Source organism: Ochotona princeps, chromosome 3 (assembly GCF_030435755.1).
Source record: "Ochotona princeps isolate mOchPri1 chromosome 3, mOchPri1.hap1, whole genome shotgun sequence".
In the NCBI taxonomy this organism is placed as follows: domain Eukaryota; kingdom Metazoa; phylum Chordata; class Mammalia; order Lagomorpha; family Ochotonidae; genus Ochotona; species Ochotona princeps.
Genome location: NC_080834.1, coordinates 79,350,903 through 79,366,442, shown reverse-complemented (window position 1 = coordinate 79,366,442; position 15,540 = coordinate 79,350,903). Strand labels below are relative to the sequence as shown.

General features: G+C 40.2%; 1 protein-coding gene across 1 annotated transcript in view; it reads right to left on the bottom strand.

Moving 5' to 3' along the window:
• Nucleotides 1-690: 690 nt before the first annotated feature.
• Nucleotides 691-15,540, bottom strand: part of GRAMD1C (GRAM domain containing 1C) — a 105,976-nt gene continuing 91,126 nt past the window's right edge. Inside the window, exons 12-18 of the mRNA XM_004577892.3 lie at nt 14,157-14,299; nt 13,424-13,527; nt 11,914-12,090; nt 10,137-10,194; nt 8,099-8,209; nt 7,770-7,875; nt 691-975 (exon numbers count right to left, since the gene is read on the bottom strand). Of these exons, the coding sequence (XP_004577949.2) occupies nt 895-975; nt 7,770-7,875; nt 8,099-8,209; nt 10,137-10,194; nt 11,914-12,090; nt 13,424-13,527; nt 14,157-14,299 (780 nt within the window). The 3' untranslated portion in view covers nt 691-894. The remainder of the gene's footprint in view (nt 976-7,769; nt 7,876-8,098; nt 8,210-10,136; nt 10,195-11,913; nt 12,091-13,423; nt 13,528-14,156; nt 14,300-15,540) is intronic.

Here is a 15,540-nt window from a genome sequence, read left to right as displayed (position 1 = left end):
GTTGGGCTAGTGAGTCTACAAGTTAAATAAAGCAAGATACTAAGATTTATAGTACACAAATCTAGAGATGTTACATGTGCCTGGAAATGGATCCTTTACAATTAGGAATGATTTAGAGGTTTCTTCTTTTTTCTTGTATTCCTTAGTCTCTTGAACTTAACCTCAACCATGAGAGCAACCTGTTGGACACGTAGCAATTCTTGTGCTGAGAAATTGAAAAGTATCAGACTTCAAGCCTCACTCAAGAAATGAGGCCAAATACTCTAATTCAGAGTGTCCCATTTTCTTGGAGGATCACAGAAATTCAGTTCCAGAAATGTGTATCAGTTCACTGGAGGAAAATTCACAGCTTAGAAATATGTGTGAGAGGGCCCGGCACGGTGGCCTAGAGGCTAAAGTCCTCGCCTTGAATGCTTCAGGATCTCACATGGGCGCCGGTTCTAATCCCAGCAGCTCCACTTCCCATCCAGCTCCCTGCATGTGGCCTAGGAAAGCAGTCGAGTACGGCCAAAGCCTTGGGACTCTGCACCCACATGGGAGACCTGGAAGAAGCTCCTGGCTCCTGGCTTCGGATTGGCGCAGCACTGGCTGTGGCAGTCACTTGGGGAGTGAATCATCAGACGGAAGATCTTTCTGTCTCTTCTCTCTGTATAGCTAACTTTGCAATAAAAATAAATAAATCTTAAAAGGGTCTGTTTATATAAAAAGAAATATGTGAGAAGTGAATCGTCTAATTATCAAACAAATGTTTTTGAAAAGACTTAGAAACACTAGAAATCTCAGTAAGGAGAAAACATGGCAATGTTCCCACGACCATTAAAGTCCTTCACCCTCTGTTTGTCTTGCAGGATGTTCTGAGTGTCAAGCTGTCAGCAGTTGCAGGCCTTCAGATCACTAGCTTTCCACAGCCGTACCAGTCTTGTTCTTATTTAGTAGATCAAAAGTTTTCTGAAGCATCACAAGGGAGCTCTTCAACTGCGAACAAAAATTAATTTGCAAAAATCAGATTGTTTACATTTTACTGATTATTTTATCCCAAAAATTAACCATGACATTGACTACAGTTCTCCTACAGATGTCCCAGGGAAACACTGGCTATGAAATGGTGATTCCTTACAGCCTCTCTCAGTATCACTGCTCTTCCCATGGACTGGAAACTTGCACTTTCCTGGAGCTTACATGCTAACTTCTAAGAGGTTCATTCATCAGCTGTCCTAAGTGGAAAGCTTTTCTTTAGTGGTTATGGAAGTTACAATGTTCTCCCACCATCCCACCAGTCCCTAGAAGGCTCAGCTGCACTGCCAGGCTTCTGCCTGCACTTAGGCATGTGTTCCTCTTTACCCTCTAACACACTCACCCACGGAGCTTTCCCTGACCAGGCTGGGCCCTGGCCTGAGCTCTAGAGATGCAACAGTGAGCCAACAGTCCCTACCTTCATGGAGGGATAGACTAAAGTAAAACAGGTAAGCAGATATTTTAGTACAACTTTCACTGGAGCAACTGATAGTGTCATTTTCTGAAAAAGGCCCACTAGAGAAAATGAAGTTTCGACTTGGAAGAAAATTCAGTTCTGTTTGGATATGATGATTTTGAGCTACTTATTAGCCATCCAGCCTAGATGCCAAACAAGTAGGCCAGTGCAGAGCTCAGGGAAGAGGCGGCGTGAGAGGGATGGAACTGGGCATTGCTGTGGACTGAATGTCTAGGGCACCTCCAGAACCTATGTTAAAGCTTACTCCCCATATGCCTTATTAGAGTTATAAGCCTGTTTGAACTATCCTAAAATTCACCAAATTCAGTAAAAATAATGCTTCAATACTATAAGCTGCTAAATATAAAATGAAAATAGTCATGAGACTGCTGAATAGTACCCTATAACCATTTTAAGGTGTATAGCAGCTGGTTTGTATAAACTAAAATTGAAAAGTCAATGAAGTACTCACAGGATGTGGTTAAGAACTTGCATTTTCTAACATATTGGTCACTCAATACCATGTCAATTAATTCCATGATCTTGTAAATTGTTGTTGATGCTATGTTGTGGCTTTTCATTGGAGGGGATGATATTCTGCCAGTTCTACTTTCAGACCAAGGATATTCTCCCAATGAAACTGTTGATTTTATCTGGACAATAAGATGCTGGACTCCATGCATCTTATTGTCCAGATAAAATCATGAAGGAATCATGACTGGATATGAAGTGTAATACTGCAACAATGTGGAGGAATCCAACATCAGGGGAGGGCATGGGGAGTGACTGAGGGAATCCCATAGCCTATGAAACTGTGTCATAAAACAAAATTTTAAAAAATATAATAAAAATCTTACTCCCAAGTGCAACAGTATTAAAAGGTGTGGCCTTGGGGAGGTGGAACCTTGTGAATGAAATAAAACTGAGAGGAACAGTCTGGGGGAATTAGTTAGGCGCCTTTTTGCCCTTTGTCCCCTCTGCTGCTAATCCTGTCCAGTACCTGATTTTGGACTTCCCAGTCTCTAGAAGTGGAGCTGCTAGTTGCAGAGTACCCACATTTTGTTTGTTTGTTTGTTTGTTTTGACACAGCCAAAGCCGACTGAGACAGGCATCAATAGCAGGTGGTTACTTGAAGTTAGGGGAGTGGATAAGATCACCTACAGGGAAAGCAATGGAAGAAGGGAGAGAATCTTTGAGAGCCTTGGGGCATTTGGGCCAGGAAGAGGTCAGGTGGAAGTGATGATTCTCCCCAGCAAAGAATAATTCCACATTATTCTAAGTGAAAAGCCAGCTGCAGAATATTACATATTGTATGATTCCATTTATAGGAAATGTCAGAACAGGCAAATGTGTAGTAATGGACAGATTACAGGGTGCTAGGGTTATAGGGGGTGACTGCTAATGGGTATGAGGTTTCTTTTGGAATGATGAAAAGGCTCCTGGTACTTGACAGTGGGAGTGGCTGCACAATCTTACAAATATACTAATAATTCTCTACAAGGGTGATTTTATAGGTCGGGAATTTATCACAATATAACTGGGTTTTGAAAAACTGGTTGTAAAGAAAGCAATACTAGATATATTTCAAGAAAGGAGTGGTCAGCATAATCAAATGTGTGCATAAGATGAAGACTTTAAAAAAAAAAAGATGTGGTATTTTTACTGGTTAAAGGTCACTGGAAATCTTGGTTCCCATAATACCAGTGTGGGGAATGATGAGAGAAGACCTGGCAGGAGTGAGCAGAAGAGCAACTGGCTAGATGAAAGGTATGCATTGAGCTCGGCTCCCTCCTGAAACCCCACGTGACATGTAGCCAAGGGATTGTTCTTTTAAAAGCATGAATCAGCAAGGGTGGAAAGAACACACCAGAGTATGCAACAGCAGTGTAACTCTGGAAAGCGACTGCATGACTGAGCAAGCCTGAAAAAGCTGAATCCTAAACTAACAGGGGGATTCCAGAGCCAACAGTGTTAACCCTGAAGAATCCTCAAGACTCAGCGCAGCACTGATGGTCAGGAATATCAGGAAGAGGGAGTCAGAAAGGAGAAGCCAAAATAAGGATGGGACAAAACTTTGGGCATTAGGGCCTGGCGCTATGGCCTAGCGGCTAAAGTCCTCGCCTTGGACACACCGGGATCCCATATGGGTGCCAATTCTAATCCTGGCGGTTCCACTTTCCATCCAGCTCCCTGCTTGTGGCCTGGGAAGGCAATTCAAGGACGGCCCAAAGCCTTGGGACCCTGCACCCACATGGGAGACCTGGAGGAGATTCCTGGCTCTTGGCTTCAGATCAGCGTAGCACTGGCCGTGGTGGTCACTTGTGGAGTGAATCATTGGACGGAGGATCTTCCTCTCTGTATATCTGACTTTACAATAAAAATAAATAAATCTTATATATATAAAAAAAACCTTGGGCATCTAACTTTGTGTACTACATAGGCGGTACTACATTTTATTTTCTGGCCAGGATAAGCAGGACGGTAATAGCATGGCAAAGACATGGACTGAAAGAGAAATCACACACTGCATGCTGGGACCTTCCACCATGTCCTTCCCCCTCCCTATGCTTAAACACAGCTCCACCCTTCATCCTTTCAATGAGGAGACTAGCTAATTCTTTGAAGAAGACTGACCTTCCTGTGGCCACCTGACCTGGAGACACTGACAGCAACATTTCAGCAGATCTATCCATACATAAGTTCAGGTACATTAACCCAAGGCACATGTTAGTCGCTTCCACACAAGTAGACCATAAAGGACGAATATTATTAGTCTAAAGAAACCCTTTTACAAAAGGTAGAAATTTAAATGGGGAAAAGGATCTTGACAGAAAATGAGTATGCACAAAGAAAAACTTAAAAACTTATCAATATGACAGAGATATTATTGCCATTTAAAAAGAAACAACAAGAACTAGTATTACTGCACAGCATGTTAAGCTGTTGTTTGCAACACCAGCATCACATATGGTCCTGTTTGAGTCCTGGAGGCTCTGCTTCTGATCTAGCTCCCTAAGACACCAGGGGCAGCAAACAGATGGTGACCCAAGTCCTTCGGCCCACCATATGTGTGAGGGACCTACTTCTGGGCACCTGAGAAGGCCTGGCTGAGCTCCAGGCATTGCAGTCATTTGGGGAGTGAACCAACAGATGGAAGATCTCTCTGTCTCTATGTCACTTTGCCTCCTGTCAACATAATTTTTCTTAACAATTGTATCTGTACAGCAGAAAGAATTCAGAAAATTGGTATCTCTTTGAAATTAAAAACTTGTTGAAAAAACCTGAAAAATTCAATAGAATTTGGAGATAAAGTCAAGGGAATTGCTCTGAGGTAGAACAGAAAAAGAGATGGAAGCTGGAAAAAAGAGAGAGAGAAAGAAAGAACAAGAAGGGCAAGAAATGACTCCAGAAAATTTCCAGAATTTTCACAGGACATGAATTTCCAGATGAAAGGACAAGTAACAATGGCATCAGAATTCTTCATTAATAACACTGGAATAGAAAAGACAATGGAGTGGGGCCGCAATTATTACTCAGGAGGTAAAGCCACCGCCTGCCACACTGGTATCTTATATTGGAACAAGCTCAAGTCCCAGCTGCTCACTTTCTATCTAGCTCTCTGTTGATGTGCTTGGGAAATCAGTGAAAGACAGCTCAAGTACTTGGGCCCCTACAACCCACCTGCAACACCTTCATGGAGTTCCCAGCTCCTGACTTCAGCCTGACCCAGCCCCAATCACTGCAGTTATGTGGGGAGCGAGCCAAAGGATGGAAGATCTCCCCCAGCCCCTTTCTCTTTAACTGTCTTCTAAATAAGTAATCCTTAAAAAAAAAAAAAGAAAGAGAGAAAGAAAAAAAGAAAGAAAGAAAGAAAGATAATGACACAATGACTTCAAAGTTCTGAAGGAATATTCTTTACAATCCAGAATCCCATCCCCAGTGAGACTAGTAATCAAAGGGTAGTGGTGAAATTTTCACTCAGTCAAAACTCTTAATATTTACCTACAAAGTCTCTTTTCAAGAAGAAGCTACAAGAAGATATGCTCATGAGAAGGAGGAAGTGAGCAAGCAAAGAAAATGTGGGATATAAGAAAACAGGAGGTAAACAACAGGAATTCCCAGAATAATAGCTGTGTACCAGGCCCAGACGGCCACTGGACCTCACTGGAGCAAACCAGGAGGCTCCAAAAATAGCATATCTGAGTAGATGAAGGTTTGGGGAAGAGATTTATAAGCAGAGTTACAGGATGAAGCAGTATCATTCATAAATAATACTGATAACCTAATCAACTATAATACGATAAGTTCAGGGGATTGCCAGCACAGAAAAGAAAAGGCAGTCCTGGTTTATTCTATGACTCAGCGTGGAGTAGCAAATTAAATTTTAAAAAGTAAATACTGAGTATTGAGTTGATAAAAATTATGTTATTCACTGAGGATGGAAAGAATTAAAATTATATGGGAGGATGGGAGATAAATGGGGAAAAAAGACTAAATTCTTATTTCTCCCTAACAGAAAATCAAAATAGATAACCTCTAAAATAGAAAAATTAAGAAACTAAACTGGGTTAGGTATGGTTATCTTTGAGAAAGGAATGGAGAAAGGGGCATTGGGACAATATTCCCACACAAGCCATGTAGAACAAGTAACTTACCATGTGAACAAGTGATATTAATGAAAATACAAACTTAAAAAGTGGATGGGTATAATGTCCAAATACAGAAAACCTATGTGTTCCCTTGTTAGAGTGTGAGTGAAATGTTATTGTTAGGCAGTGTGAGATTCCTTTGTACTGAAAAACTGCTACTTTGCTAGGCCAGGAGGCGCCTGGACTTTGGGAGGATTCCGCTTTAGTGATAAATCTGTTCTTTGCTGTCCTGCAACTTTGTGAACCCAGGTGCAGGAGGGCAAGGGCACAGTTCTTCTCTGGTCCCAGGAACAGGAGGAAGATAAGGGTGTGAGAATGGGATGAGCCATACAGATAATGGGTATGGGAACAGAACAGGCTGCCTGTGCCTGAAGGCCATATGTCTAAGGTTGCTACTTTTGATGTATTTCCCAGCCCACAAGGGCCTATATAAGCTTCTGTCTTGGGCTTGTTCGGGGTCCGATCATCCTGGTTGGCTGGCCTGCATGCCCCAAGTGTGGTCTGACCCCAGCATGCTGGTGCAATAAACTCTGTTTGCTGTTTGCATTACCAGAGAGACTCTTTGTTGTTCTTTGTGGGTTGACTAGCTCGCACCCTGACGTCCGGGGGCTTTGGCCCGGACTCTAACATCCTCAAGCATTTAACATTCCTTTATGGTGAAAAAAATGTATACATGTGTCAAAACACCACATGATACCCATAAATACATACAATTTTATTATGTGTCTGTTCCAAACAAGTTTTTAAGTGTGTGGATCACGAATAAAGCAGTGACAGCCAGAGGAGGCAATTCTGAAAGAGCCTGGCAGTGGAGGGGAGTAGATGCAGACAGGAAAGGAAGGAGAGGAGGATAACCAGGGTTTGCTGATAGAGAGGAAGAGCGCAGAGTCGGGTGCTCGTGGTAAACATCTAGTTGACCAAGGAAAACCGGAACTGAGGGTGCCAGAGGAAAGGAGGGAGTCTCTCACTCACAGGTGTGGGTGCTTGCCTCCCTAGGCAGAGGAAGGCCTCTAACAGGGATGAGCAGGAAGACAGGGTGCACGGATGAGAAAGGCTCCTGGACTTGGCCCAGGCAGGAGACAGAATGTTTCTCTGTAAGGCATAGTGAGGAGTTCAAAGCGAGGAGAGGAGGAAAATGGTGGGAGGTGGACGTTACAAACTGTGCACCTAAAGAATGCTTCTGTGAGACAATAACTCAGGCACCCACAGGATATCCTATAAAAATCTAGATAATTCACTTTTCAGTTCAATTCTTCTATTTTCTGGTTTTCAGTTTTGAAAAATATGAATCTTATCCACAATGAAAATATTAACCTTTTTCAAAGGAAATGTTAATTTTTGGTTCATGGGACTGAAGAATACATACAAAACACTAGAAAAAAGTAATGGAAACTGGAAAGAAAGGACAAGTTTATTCTGGTACAGAACATTTTTTGAAATCCTTGAATATGAAAGATTTTCAAAACATTCATGGAAAGTGTTATTATGAAAAAACACAAGTGTGTATAGCGTGCTCCCACTGTGTAAGAACAGAACACAAGCAGCTCTGTTTCTAACATGTATCATACAGTAAGCTTCTTCAAATAATGATACAATGTTCTCTCATCGCCACAGCCGCTGGTTCATTGTGGTAATACAGGGCCTCATACCTGTTCAAGCATCACTATGGAGTCTTGGAGCACTCCTTTTAAATGATGGGCTTGATCTTTGCTTTTTGGAGTATTTTCTGCTCTTGACACCACATCAGAGGCTAAACTGAAAGAAAAGTACCGTGTTTAAAGTCAAGAGAAGAGTTTTCAGGCTTTCATTCTTGAGAACTGCCAATGCCCCATAAGTTCACAAACAAAACACCAAAGGAAAGGAGTGATTTCTAAGTGCAGGTTCATTCACAAACCAAATCCCTGAAACTGAAATTATATTTTCTATAACTGAAACATTATTGAATAATCGGGTGAAAAGAAGCCAGAAGAAAACTTACTTTAAAGATCTTTCTTCTTGGAGATGGAGCCGGTAAAACGACTGAGCAGCATGTTCTATCTTGGACAGTTTCAAAAATAGTGTCACATTGAGCAAAACTAGCAACAGCAAACTGGACAGAGAAAATCGGGCCTGGTCAGTCCACGCTTAACCATATGTAAAGTGTTGCTAATGCAGAAGAGACATGCAAAGCTTCAAAACTTCACATCATTTAGTTCGTGTTCCCATTAATACTAAACTATTTTATTAAGGACATCACTGCTTATAAGTTGACATTGAAGAAAACAATATAGGGTACTTAGAATGAAAATAAAATCCTCAAAAGAACCCTAACCACAGGCTGGAACTGAGTCTGACATCTCTTTGCCAGGAATCCCAGCCAGTATTGATGTGTGACCACCAGCTTAGAAATCCACCCAGTAAGCTTTCAGGATCTATTTTTGAGTGCCTTTGACCTAAGCTATTATATACCCATAATGCTTCATTTCAAAAAGGAAATGAAGATCAATATGGAGCTGATCTCAGGCAGACTATGATGTATTCCCAGGAGAAACCAAAAAATAAATACACTGTTCAGCAAAAATTTTGCTTCTCTTAGACAAAGTATAAAATGCCAAACATGCATCAATGTTATAATACAGAAAGTATTACATGCTAAATGAACTTAATGTGGTGGTTTTCATAGTAGTTTTTCACATGAGTGCATAACTGGAAGTGAATGAATAAATACATTATTATACATACAAGCATATGGGTGACATTTCACTACCTTTTTTGTGTTAAAATTTGGACTTACATTTAAAAATTGTAATACTCATTTTTGTCCTTTGATATTTTTTTAAATAATAGCAAGAAAATTAAATCTGTGTATTATTTTTACTTTAAAGTTATTATATAGTCAATATTTGAGTATGATTTTATATAAAGTAATACAAAAGAAAACTGAGGATGTTTGCCATTAAAAATGGTGGTCACATCTCATCGGAGGAGATGATATTCTGCCAGCTCCACCTTCAGACCAAGAATGGTCTCCCAATAAAACTGTTGATTTTATCTGGACAATAAGATGCTGGACTCTCCACATGGTCCATGCCCGCAATGAAGGAATCATGATTTGGATATGATCTGTATTACTGTAACAATATAGGGGAATTCAACATGGGGGAAGGGTTTGGGTAGGGGTTGGGGGAATCCCAGAGCCTATGAAACTGTGTCATAAAATGATATAAAATAAAAAAAAAATGTTGGTCACAAACCAATTTAAGCATAATGTGAAACCTGTTATAAAACCCCTAGGAACCACAAACATTTTCTATGTATTGCAATGTATGATTACAAAGAATATTCCATCCATGTATCACCCAGAGCAGATCACTGAGGTCCAGGTCAGTCAAAAGGGCTGCTCTGACTCCTACACAGCTGTGTGGGTGTCAGTACTCAGACATGGGATGAAGTCTGCTGAGTGGTTTTTGATCATACATTCTGGGATCCATATGAATTGTCCCGGTATTTTTCAGCATATCACATTCAGTTCACTTGCATCAGAATAACCTGGGGTGATTGCTTCCAAGCAATAATTCTTGATAACCAAGGAAGGCCTACCCAATCTATGTCTGGCAGTAGGGTTGAAAAAGCTGCATTTGCACAAACTCACCAAGTGATTATTAGGCACAGTCAGGGTAGGATCCCTGGTCTAGTTAAATCAAGTGCTTTTGAGACTTTACTGGCATGTAAACATAAATACTTCTTTTCAACTTACAAAACTTCCAAAAAAATTGATGATGGTAGAAATAGATGGGTTAAAAAATAAGAAAAGCTTTTAATAAGTATCTTTTATTCCCTCAAATTTAAGAATTCTGAAAATCATACATCAAAATCTATCAGCCTGAAACTTACAAAATTATTGTTTTTGTGAGTCAACATTGGTCAAATAGTAGCAATTTCTATAATAATGCATATATATGTATTCCAATTATCTTGACAACTAGTTCAGGATAAACAAAGACACAACAAAGAAAGCATTCATAACAAGTACTTACAAAATACTCATCACCACCACCAGGGCGGTGCTGTAGTCTTCCACTTCCTTCTTCCTTCCTACATTTCAAAAGCAAAAAGCTGCATTAGAAAGCAGATTGTGATCATACACTACTACAAACAGTACATTCACTTGAAAAGAAGTAGAAACAATTCTTAATTATTTGTAAAAACAAAATGATTTACAGCAAAACCCTATATCGGGCCCAGCGCCGTGGCCTAGCGGCTAAAGTCCTCGCCTTGAACGCCCTGGGATCCCATATTGTGCTGGTTCTAATCCCGGCAGCTCCACTTCCCATCCAGCTCCCTGCTTGTGGCCTGGGAAAGCAGTCGAGGACGGCCCAATGCATTGGGACCCTGCACCCGCGCGGGGGACCTGGTTCCTGGCTTTGGATCGGCGCAGTACCAGCCGTTGCGGCTCACTTGGGGAGTGAATCATCGGACGGAGGATCTTCCTCTCTGTATATCTGACTTTGTGACAAAAAAAATAAATAAACCTTAAAAAAAAAAACCCTATATCATTTTTTAAATTTCTGATATCCTGAGTAATCTGAAACAAATTTACAGAGAAAACCTACTGTAGTCCTTCAAATTTTGCCTATATTAAAATTAACTTGCTATTTTTAAAAAAGATTTATTTATTTTTATTTTTATTTTTAAGTCAGACATATATAGGGAAGAGGAGAGACAGAGAGGAAGATCTTCCGTCCGATGGTTCACTCCCCAAGCAACCACAATGGCTAGAGCTGCGCCGATCTGAAGCCAGGAGACAGGAGCTCTTCCTAGTCTCCCAAGTGGGTGCAGGGTCCCAAGGCTTTGGGCCGTCCTTGACTGCTTTCTCACGCCACAAGCAGGCAGCTGGATGGGAAGTGGGACTGTCGGGATTAGAACCGGCGCCCATATGTGATCCCAGCGTGTGCGAGGCAAGAACTTTAGCCACTAGGCTATCATGCCGGGTCCAAAATTAACTTGTGACTAAATTAAATAAGCAACTGAACACATCATGGATGATATGTTACTATTGTCTCTGACCATGATATTTGATCTAGTTCATGTACCATGTTTCCCCCTCTTTAAAAAAAATTCATCTGTTCACCATTCCCCAATCTTTCAAATTCCATACTTAAATAGGAGATAAATAGATTAAATGAGGCTTAGAAGAATTGATAATGTAGGAGGAGAAAAAAGTATGACAACCATATATGTATACATATAGCTCTGAGAAGGAGGGAGGAACACTTAGTAGAAACCAGATGTCTTCCATCTTGACAGTGGGGATAATAAAAGTCAAACCGCATCTTGAATTTTTTACTGGGCTAGTCCTGGCAGTACACAAAGATTTAAGAGTAGAACCTTTAGAGGCAGAAGTCAGAAGTTTGTAAATGCTAACCAGGTATGCAATAAAAGAGCGAAGCCACCCAGAATCACACAGGCAGTGACTGTGGTGAGGGCTGTGCTGAGCTGTGGAACACTCAGGTCTCTGACTATAGAGCTCCTACCAATGGCTACTGTGTAGGGATTTGGGTACTGGGTTGTCAGAGCACAGTTTTTATATAAAAAAATTTTTAGTATGCCTGTGGGTAAGATAAAATACTACACTTGACTCTGTGCCTGCCATTTTGCAATTCCTCCTTTATACTCCTTCTTCAGTTGACTTTAAGGGACTCAGTGTGTGATTAACATCAAGAATGGTGAAAGAAATAGGAGACCTCCCAATATGTGTTACACACAACAGGCACATTCTGCTTCTTTTGACTAAACACTTTCAGCTCTGTGTACCTGTGAGATCCCCTTTGGCCTCAAAGGCTACATCTCCAGAAGAACGCTGCGAAGAAAGTTTAGGGGGTGCTTCTGCTGTCCGGTTGAATGTTCGCCTTCTCCTTCGCAGGCCACTAAGTTTTCCAGGTTCTTCAATGGACTGATTCAACACAGATTCTTCCATTAACAAATCCGACTCTAAGAAGCAGAGGGGGAAGAGATCTTTAAATAGTGATGAAAAACATCTCAACTGTAAGACAAGGATTTTGGGTGAGCTAGTGGGTATTTGTTTAAGCTTGGGAATTTTTTTTTAACCATTCCTTAGGTTCTTATGGCTCAGATTCAAACTTTACTCTTAATGAAAAGCGTGAGAGAGCACAATGACCCCATAATGAGGTTTCATTGTTCTAGGAAGAACGCATATGAATAAATGATGGGATCATGAGAGCGAATTTGCCATGTGCGATGTTAAATATTAATGTAATGGTTTCAGTTATGGAAACAACAGGCTGCCCATTTATACTGGATCATTAGAAAGATTTCCAGATAGGTTATGGTACTCATCTACCTCAGAGGAAGAAGGAACATAGAATAGTTCTAATTTTCAGTGACAGTGTGTAGGAAGGGAAGTGTTAGTGAAGAAAATCTATGAACAGTTTAACAGCCTCATTTTTTCCAGTTATTTCAATCTTTTTAATACCATATTTTTATTAGAAGCTTATTATTCAGTGAACAAGCTAATTCTTGAGTTCTATTTTCTCCATTCCTTATGAGGAGTTTAATAATGAAATCATGAAAGGGAGAAAGTCAAGGAAAATAATCAACAAACTAGATGATAAAGCCTTAAATTACTCTGAACTGTCGAATCATCAGCTCTTACTCCAACTAAAATTAATGTGTGTGTTGATATATGTTTATATGCATATTTTTTACTCGTGGGCATGTTAAGAATTACACAGAGTAACTATATCATTTCCAGTATGCTCCTTCACCAAAACCACTTAAGTACATAATGCTGTTGCTAGACAGGCCGACATCATGCTGTGAAAGTTGACTCCCAGCTTTCACTTTTAGAGAAGAATGGGCTTGAGGACTCTTCAAAGGTTAGAGACAGAAAAGCTTCCCCCATCTGGTCTGGTTGTGCACCTGCAGTCAGCTTCACGGCCCCCTTGCAGAAGAGGGAGTATTATCAATTGCTCTTAGCTGCGTGGATTTCAATCCCTTCTTTAGCAAAAGAGAGAATAAGCATACTCACCTCACAGTATTGTTCTGAGTGTGAAATAAGTTAGCCTTGACAAAGTACATAGGACTCTTAAGTCTGGCATATACTAAGCATTGTGCTTGTAGTTTTTGCTAGGCTCAGGCAAAGTTCTGAAATTCCCCAAGTGGTACACAATGTGGGCAATGTGACAACATTGGTGAAAGTCATTGTAACATCATTTACATCCTGCTATGAATTCAAGCAAAGATTCAATCTCCATTTTTATTAGTAGGTGCTATTTTTACAAAAGTAAATTTAAAAATCACAAACCAAGTTGTTTGAAATAGTGCTCTAATGAACTCCAGGAATTCTTCTCAATAAGAGATTTGATAATGCCCCATGGATGCTTTCTGTATTTCATATCTGTAGAAACTCTAATAAGAATGAAAAATAATATTTAGCATCTTAGTTATATTATCAGTATATATACAAGACTCTACTCATCAGAAAGCCAAAAAATTCAAAGTCACTAAAATTGTTAAAGAAAATGTGTTCAATAATGACTTTTAAAAAAATTATTATGCTGCTAATAATTTTATCATTTTTTCCTTGTAACTACATTCTACTTTATTTCTTTTCTCTACCCATGAATTGCCTTACCTAAACAGCAAAAAGGCCCAAAATAAATGCTGAATCTTCTTACTGTTATCATTACCTCTTTAATGTATCATTTCTGATTTCTCAATGCAGTAGGTTTGGTTACTGTTACCTAGTGCTCCCTAAGAATTCCCAGGCCTTTTTCTATTAAACAGCCTCACATGATTACTTCTGGCCAATCCTTATGCTCCTCCTTATGTCAGCTGAAATGACCTTCCTATGAACCGTGTTGCTCCAATTACCAAAGGCTTTGGAGGGAGGAGTCTGACCCCTCTGCTGACCAGTGTTGGACATGTCATCTAACTAAAAATCAAGCTGCTGGGTAAAGCAAAGAAAGCATGACTACCATGGTACCTGAGCATAATCCAACCTATCCTCATGAACACAAGGATTTACAATAGCTCACCTCAGCCTGCACTTCTGTTTTGAAGATGGAATAATACAGTATCTGTTCACGGTGTAGAAGTAATCATGGTAGGGAACATCATGTGTCAGGACTTCCGCATCTACCATGTAAAACTGTGCTTCTCGACTTTCTTTGTACAGAGTCTGTCAAAACAAGGTTTTAAAAACTATATAAGTACATATTTAATATTTCAAGTTTCTTGGCTTTTCCTTCTCAGAATGACAAAAGATGTGAGGAGTCAATGGACAAGGCTAGAAGAGCCTCCATGTTGGCTGTGCTGTCTGCAAGTTGAGAAGGTAATCAACAAATAATATTTGCTAGGCCAGTGTTGTGATGTAACAAGGTAAGCAGCCACCTTGAGCATCAGCATCCCTTTTGGACACTAGTTTCCACCTTGGTTCCACTTTCAACACAACTCTGTGCTAATGCTCTAGGGAAGCAAGCCAAACACAGCCCAAGTACTTAGATCCATACACACATGTGAGAGACCCAGAAGTCCTAAACAATGTGATCATCTGGGGAGTAAATCAGAGGATGGAAGAGCCTCTCTCTCTGCACCTGCACCTTTCAAATAAAAATAAATAAGTAGCCTAAACTTCTTTTTTTAAAATACTGTTTGTTTTCTTCTATTTTCTTGTACACTTTTTTTTTCTTTTAGGCATGAAGAGGGAAAAGGAATCATATCATCTCTTTGTGTTTATTAATTTACAGAGTTGTAAATTTCTGTTAGGGAAGCAACTGAAAAATCAATTGAACAAAATAAGGATCCACACTTCCACATTCATCAAAATTTAGCAAAATTACCTCTCACCACAAATGAGAAGGAGGAAATCAGTAAAACAAATATCACTTTCCAGTCACAGGATTTAAAGTGGTTATCAGCCAAAATGTGCTGATGTTAATCACACCTTTTCTACTTACCCTCTCAGGAAGAAAAAGTTTCCAAGATTATCAAACACTACTAGAATACCAAACTTTTATCGAATGCTTGACAATATTTTGAATTTTTTTTGAAAGGTAAGGGAGAGGGCAGGCATTTGATGCAGAACAACTCCTAAGTGAGTGCCTGGGTTCAAGCATTAGCTCCGCTAGGCAGAATCCCTTCCCAGTTTCCTGCTAACACACATCCCTGGAGGCAGATCATGTACTTGGGTGGTCCCCAGCCACCCACATGGAAGGCTAGATTGAGTCTGGGCTGGCCCAGCCCTGACTACTACAGGCACTTCGGGAATAAGCTGGTGGATGAAGATTTCTCTCTCTCTATGAAATACAATGAATAATATTTTAACATGAATAAAAGGTAAAGAAACAAGTTCCAGGGCTGGAGCCATGGCTCAATGGCTAATCCTACACCTGTAAGAGCTGGTATCCTCTATGGGTGCCA